Here is a 4,954-nt window from a genome sequence, read left to right on the forward strand (position 1 = left end):
GCCACCACACCCAGCCCAGACTGCTTTATCTTTGTATTTGTATTTATTCATTTACTTATTTTGAGACAGGGTTTTGCTCTGTAGCCCATGCTGAAGTGCAGTGGTGCAATCCAGGTTCACCAAAGCCTCTACTCACCAGCGTTCAAAGGAGCCTCCTGCCTCAGCCTCCAGAGTAGCTGAGGCCACAGGCGTGCACACCATGCCCAGCTAATTTTTAAAAAAATTTTGGTAGAGGTAGGGTCTCACTATGTTGCCCAGAATGGTCTCAAACTCCTGGCCTCAGGGGACCCTTCTGCCTTGGCCTCCCAAAGTGCTGAGATTACAGGCATGAGCCACGTACCCGGCCCCTTTTTAAAAATTTTTTAACAGGTCCTTGCTCTGTTGCCTAGGCTAGAGTGCAGTGGTAAGATCATAACGCACTGCAGCCTCGAACTCCTGGGCTCAAGCACCAGCCTGCTTTACATCACATTCCATCTCACACGCTTGTGATTCCAATCCTGCCTCTGCCACTTCTCAGTTGTATGCCCCAACCCAACCTGTCTGGCTCTGTCCTCCTTAACAAAAGAACGGCCCTGGCCACGGGTCACAGTCGGCAGCTCTTAAGCACCAGGGACGGCGAGTGCCCTGCCATGGCACGGCTCCAGCTTCGAGCTCTCGAACTCATTTGTTTTCCTTAACGAGAGAAGGTTCCAGATGAGGGCAGAACCCTCTTCGCCCCGCCCACGGCCCCTGAACGCTAGGGGAGGAGTGCATGGGGAGGGGCGGCCCTCAAACGGGTCATTGCCATTAATAGAGACCTCAAACACCGCCTGCTAAAAATACCCGACTGGAAGCGCATAAAAGCGCAGCCCGGCCCAGCGCCCCGCACTTCTCCGAGCAGACGTCCAGAGCAGAGTCAGCCAGTATGACCGAGCGCCGCGTCCCCTTCTCGCTCCTGCGGGGCCCCAGCTGGGACCCCTTCCGCGACTGGTACCCGCACAGCCGCCTCTTCGACCAGGCCTTCGGGCTGCCCCGGCTGCCCGAGGAGTGGTCGCAGTGGTTGGGCGGCAGCAGCTGGCCAGGCTACGTGCGCCCCCTGCCCCCCGCCGCGATCGAGAGCCCCGCGGTGGCCGCGCCCGCCTACAGCCGCGCGCTCAGCCGGCAGCTCAGCAGCGGAGTCTCGGAGATCCGGCACACGGCGGACCGCTGGCGCGTGTCCCTGGATGTCAACCACTTCGCCCCGGACGAGCTAACGGTTAAGACCAAGGATGGCGTGGTGGAGATCACCGGTGAGTCCCCCTGGTCCTGCAGAGGAGGGGAGGAGGCTAGCGGGGCGGGCAGGGCCGGGGGGGGGGTGCGGTTGAAACGGGGGTCCCGGGGGCCTGGGGAGTTAAATGTTAGCCCAGCACCGGGAAAAACAGGATCCCTGATTCCTCTGCTCAGGAATTGGGAGTGCAGGTCGCTTCTAAGGGCGCTTTGTGCTCTGTAATCCCAGCGCTTTGGAAGGCCGAGACGGGAGGATGGCTTGAGGCCAGGAGTTCAAGACTAGCCCGGGCAACATAGCGAGACGCCCCCCCACACTACAAAAAAATTAAAAAGCAACCAAAAAAATTTTTTAAAAGACCATCAATGAAAAGAGAAAATGCACCTTTCCACAGAGCCCCCTCCCCACCCACAACCCCATCCCCAGATAAGCGGGTTCCCTGTTTCCAGCCGCGGAGAGGGCGTGCGTGCGGCTCCAAGTGCGCCTGCGCACTGCTCACTCCCCAGCTCGGCGCCCTGCTCCATTCCTCCCAAAACTCTGAATCGAGGAACTTTCCGGAAGTTTCTGAGAGCCCGGACAGGCGGGCACGCCCCCACCCCCAACCCCCTCCGTTAATCCCTGCCGGCCTGCAGTCCTGGCTGCTTCCAAGCAGGAGGTGGGGCCTCTGGCCTGGCGGGGCCGAGAGGCGGTCCCCTCCCCCATAGTCTGATTTCCCTCTTTCCCCAAAAGGCAAGCACGAGGAGCGGCAGGACGAGCATGGCTACATCTCCCGGTGTTTCACGCGGAAATACACGTGAGTCCTGGCGCCAGATCGGGGTGGGTGGGGGGCGGGGGGCGGGGGTCAGGGAGGAGGGCACAGGGACCCACCCGGTGTGTAATGTAACGCTCGCCTTCTCTCTCTGCACGTCCAGGCTGCCCCCTGGTGTGGACCCCACCCAGGTCTCCTCCTCCCTGTCCCCTGAGGGCACACTGACCGTGGAAGCCCCCATGCCCAAGCTAGCCACACAGTCCAACGAGATCACCATCCCGGTCACCTTCGAGTCGCGGGCCCAGCTTGGGGGACCAGAAGCTGCAAAATCTGACGAGACTGCCGCCAAGTAAAGCCTTAGCCCGGATGCCCACCCCTGCTGCCGCCACTGGCTGCGCCCCCCCACCCTCAACCTGTGTGTTCTTTTGATACATTTATCTTGTTTTTCTCAAATAAAGTTCCAAGTAACCCACCTGTCACTGGCTCAGACCCTGGTATTTGTGGAAGGAAGCCTCAGGCACCTGCCATTTGCTGGCTTCCACAAGTCACCTTTACTCAGGGTGTACTGTGTGCCCAGCCCCGTGCTGGGCCATGTTGGTACACTGATGTAGGTTGCAGGACACGGGCTGACTCACATTCATAAAGAGAGGTCGTAGGGCCCGGCGCAGTGGCTCATACCTGTAATCCCAGCCCTTTGGGGGGTTGAGGCAGGAGAAGTGCTTGAAGTCAACAATTCCAGACCAGCCTGGACAACGTAGTGAGACTCTGTCTCTAAAAAATAAAAATTAGCCAGGGTGTTACTGCATGCCTGTAGTCCCAGCTACTCAGGAGGCTGAGGCAGGAGGATCGCTTGAGCCCAGGAGTTGAAGGGTGCAGTGAGCTAAGATCGTGCCATTGCACTCCAGCCTGGACAACAGAGCAAGATCCTGTTTCAAAAAAACAAAACAAAAGCTCAGAAAGAGTGAGACCCTGTCTTTAAAAAAAAAAAAAAAAAAAAGGTCATGATTGCAAGGTTATGATTGCAATTAAAGCTGTAAGGTCGGGAAGGAGGAGGAACTAGGAGAAGCACCTGAGGCTTGAGTTCCCAGGACCACCTAGGCTGGGTCCCAGGTGAAGGGGCACAGAGGTAATTGAACTTCCCCGCAGAGCTGATGGGAGGATTACTATGTCAAAAGCTTGGCGTCAACTTGAGCACACCCCAAGGGCACCACAGTGGACCTGGCAAGCTTTGAGATACCTGTCTCTCACCGCCACACCCCCTGAGGCCAGGGCATCCCTGTTGGCAGTCACAAGGGAACTGGCAAGCAGAACTGGGGTGAGAACGGAGCCCACAGAGTCTTGGGGTGGGGAGACTGGGCAGTGCCCTGGCCGACCCACAGGCTCAGACCTGTGCTGCTGGCTGGGCCAGCAGTTCTTGTTGCCTGTATTTATTTCCAGTTGGCCTCCCTCCAGGTGTAGTCAGGCTTCCAAGGGCCCAGTCTCCCTCTCCCTTGCCTGCCCTTGCCCTGGCTGCCACCCTCTAACCAGGCCCAGGGGAAGTTGTGGAGATAGAAACTCCACAGGGGGACCGGGCGCGGTGGCTCACACCTATAATCCCAGCACTTTGGGAGGCCGAGGAGGGTGGATTACTTGAGGCCAGGAGTTTGAGACAGCCTGGCCAACATGGTGAAACCCCATCTCTACTAAAAGTATAAAAATTAGCCGGGTGTGGTGGCGGGTGCCTGTAATCCCAGCTACTCAGGAGGCTGAGGCAGGGAAATCTCTTGAACCCGGGAGGCAGAGGTTGCAGTGAGCCAAGATCGTGCCACCGCCCTCCAGCTTGGGAGACAGAGCAAAACTCTGTCTGAAAACAAAAAAAGCAGATGGGAGCTTTGGAGCTCAGTCCCAAGGTCCTTAAATTTTTGAGGGACCCAGAGTCTGAGGCTGTAGCAAAACACTCCCATGTTCGAGGCGGAGCTTGCAGTGTGCCGAGATTGCGCCGCCACTGCACTCCAGCCTGGGCGACAGAGCGAGACTCTGTCTCAAAAAAAAAAAAAAGAGACTCCCATGTTGTTTTCTCAGCCTACAGCCTGACTTTCCCAGGTTCCCTAAGAAGGGTGGTGGTACCCTGCAGGCGAGGGCCTGGAGCATGTCCACACTACCCCCAATATCACCCCACACCACCTTGCTGCTGCTTTTTTTTTTTTTTTTTTTTTTTTGAGACTGAGTTTTGCTCTTGTTGCCCAGGCTGGAGTGCAATGGTGTGATCTCGGCTCACTGCAACCTCTGCCTCCCTGGTTCAAGTGATTCTCCTGCCTCAGCCTCCCGAGTAGCTGGGATTATAGGCGTGCACCACCATACCTGGCTAATTTTTGTATTTTTGGTAGAGACAAGAGTTTTTCTATGTTGGTCAGGCTGGTCTCAAACTCCCAACCTCAGGTGATCTGCCCGCCTCAGCCTCCCAAAGTGCTGGGATTACAGGCGTGAGCCATCGCGTCCGGCCCCAGCTTCTTTTTTAGAGACAGTCTCCCACTGTCACACGGGCTGGAGTGGAGTAGTGAGATCTTGGTGCACCACGCCAAAGTGTTGCAGCCTGGAACTCCCGGGCTCAAGGCATCTCCAGGAGCACACCACAAGCCTGGCTACTTTTTTTTTTTTCTTTTTTGGTAGACATGGAGTCTCGCTATGTTGCCCAGGCTGGTCTCAAACTCCTGAGCTCAAGCCATCCTCCTGCATTGGCCTCTCAAAGTGCTGGGATTACAGGAGTGAGCCCCTTCACCCGGCCCAGCCTCTTTACGTCTACTCCCTCGTGGGTTCCCTGTCCAGAGACCCACATCTGGAGCAGGGTGAGGAGTCACAGCAGGTCCCAGCCCTCGCTCCAGGGCTCAGCTCAGATGATGTGAGCCTGGGGCAGCACCTCTGGGCATAGTGGGCTCTGGCTGGCAGGACAGGGCAGGCTGGCCCAGATCTGGGGGTCTCTGCTG

General features: G+C 57.3%; 1 protein-coding gene across 2 annotated transcripts; it reads left to right on the forward strand.

Annotated features, from left to right (window-relative positions):
- The first annotated feature begins 695 nt into the window (after positions 1–695).
- Positions 696–2,470, forward strand: HSPB1 (heat shock protein family B (small) member 1). Of its 2 annotated transcripts, none has more exons than XM_025378852.1 (3): positions 696–1,268; positions 1,973–2,036; positions 2,155–2,470. In XM_025378852.1, the coding sequence occupies exons 1-3, from the start codon at positions 905–907 to the stop codon at positions 2,342–2,344; spliced, it is 618 nt and encodes a 205-aa protein (XP_025234637.1). In that variant the 5' UTR covers positions 696–904; the 3' UTR covers positions 2,345–2,470. The 2 variants fall into 2 exon arrangements, 1 of the variants encoding a protein (XP_025234637.1); XR_003118521.1 differs by having other exon boundaries at positions 768–1,898; positions 2,155–2,467.
- The last annotated feature ends 2,484 nt before the right edge of the window (positions 2,471–4,954 follow it).

The sequence above is a fragment of the Theropithecus gelada genome, chromosome 3, assembly GCF_003255815.1.
Source record: "Theropithecus gelada isolate Dixy chromosome 3, Tgel_1.0, whole genome shotgun sequence".
NCBI lineage: Eukaryota > Metazoa > Chordata > Mammalia > Primates > Cercopithecidae > Theropithecus > Theropithecus gelada.

What these genes read in the sequence shown, in the direction of transcription:
- HSPB1 (XM_025378852.1), top strand. Translation starts at nt 905, where the DNA reads ATGACCGAGCGCCGCGTCCCCTTCTCGCTCCTGCGGGGCCCCAGCTGG. An exon ending in TGGCGTGGTGGAGATCACCG is followed by an intron (nt 1,269 to 1,972) that starts GTGAGTCCCCCT and finishes TTTCCCCAAAAG; the next exon opens with GCAAGCACGAGGAGCGGCAG. An exon ending in TGTTTCACGCGGAAATACAC is followed by an intron (nt 2,037 to 2,154) that starts GTGAGTCCTGGC and finishes CTGCACGTCCAG; the next exon opens with GCTGCCCCCTGGTGTGGACC.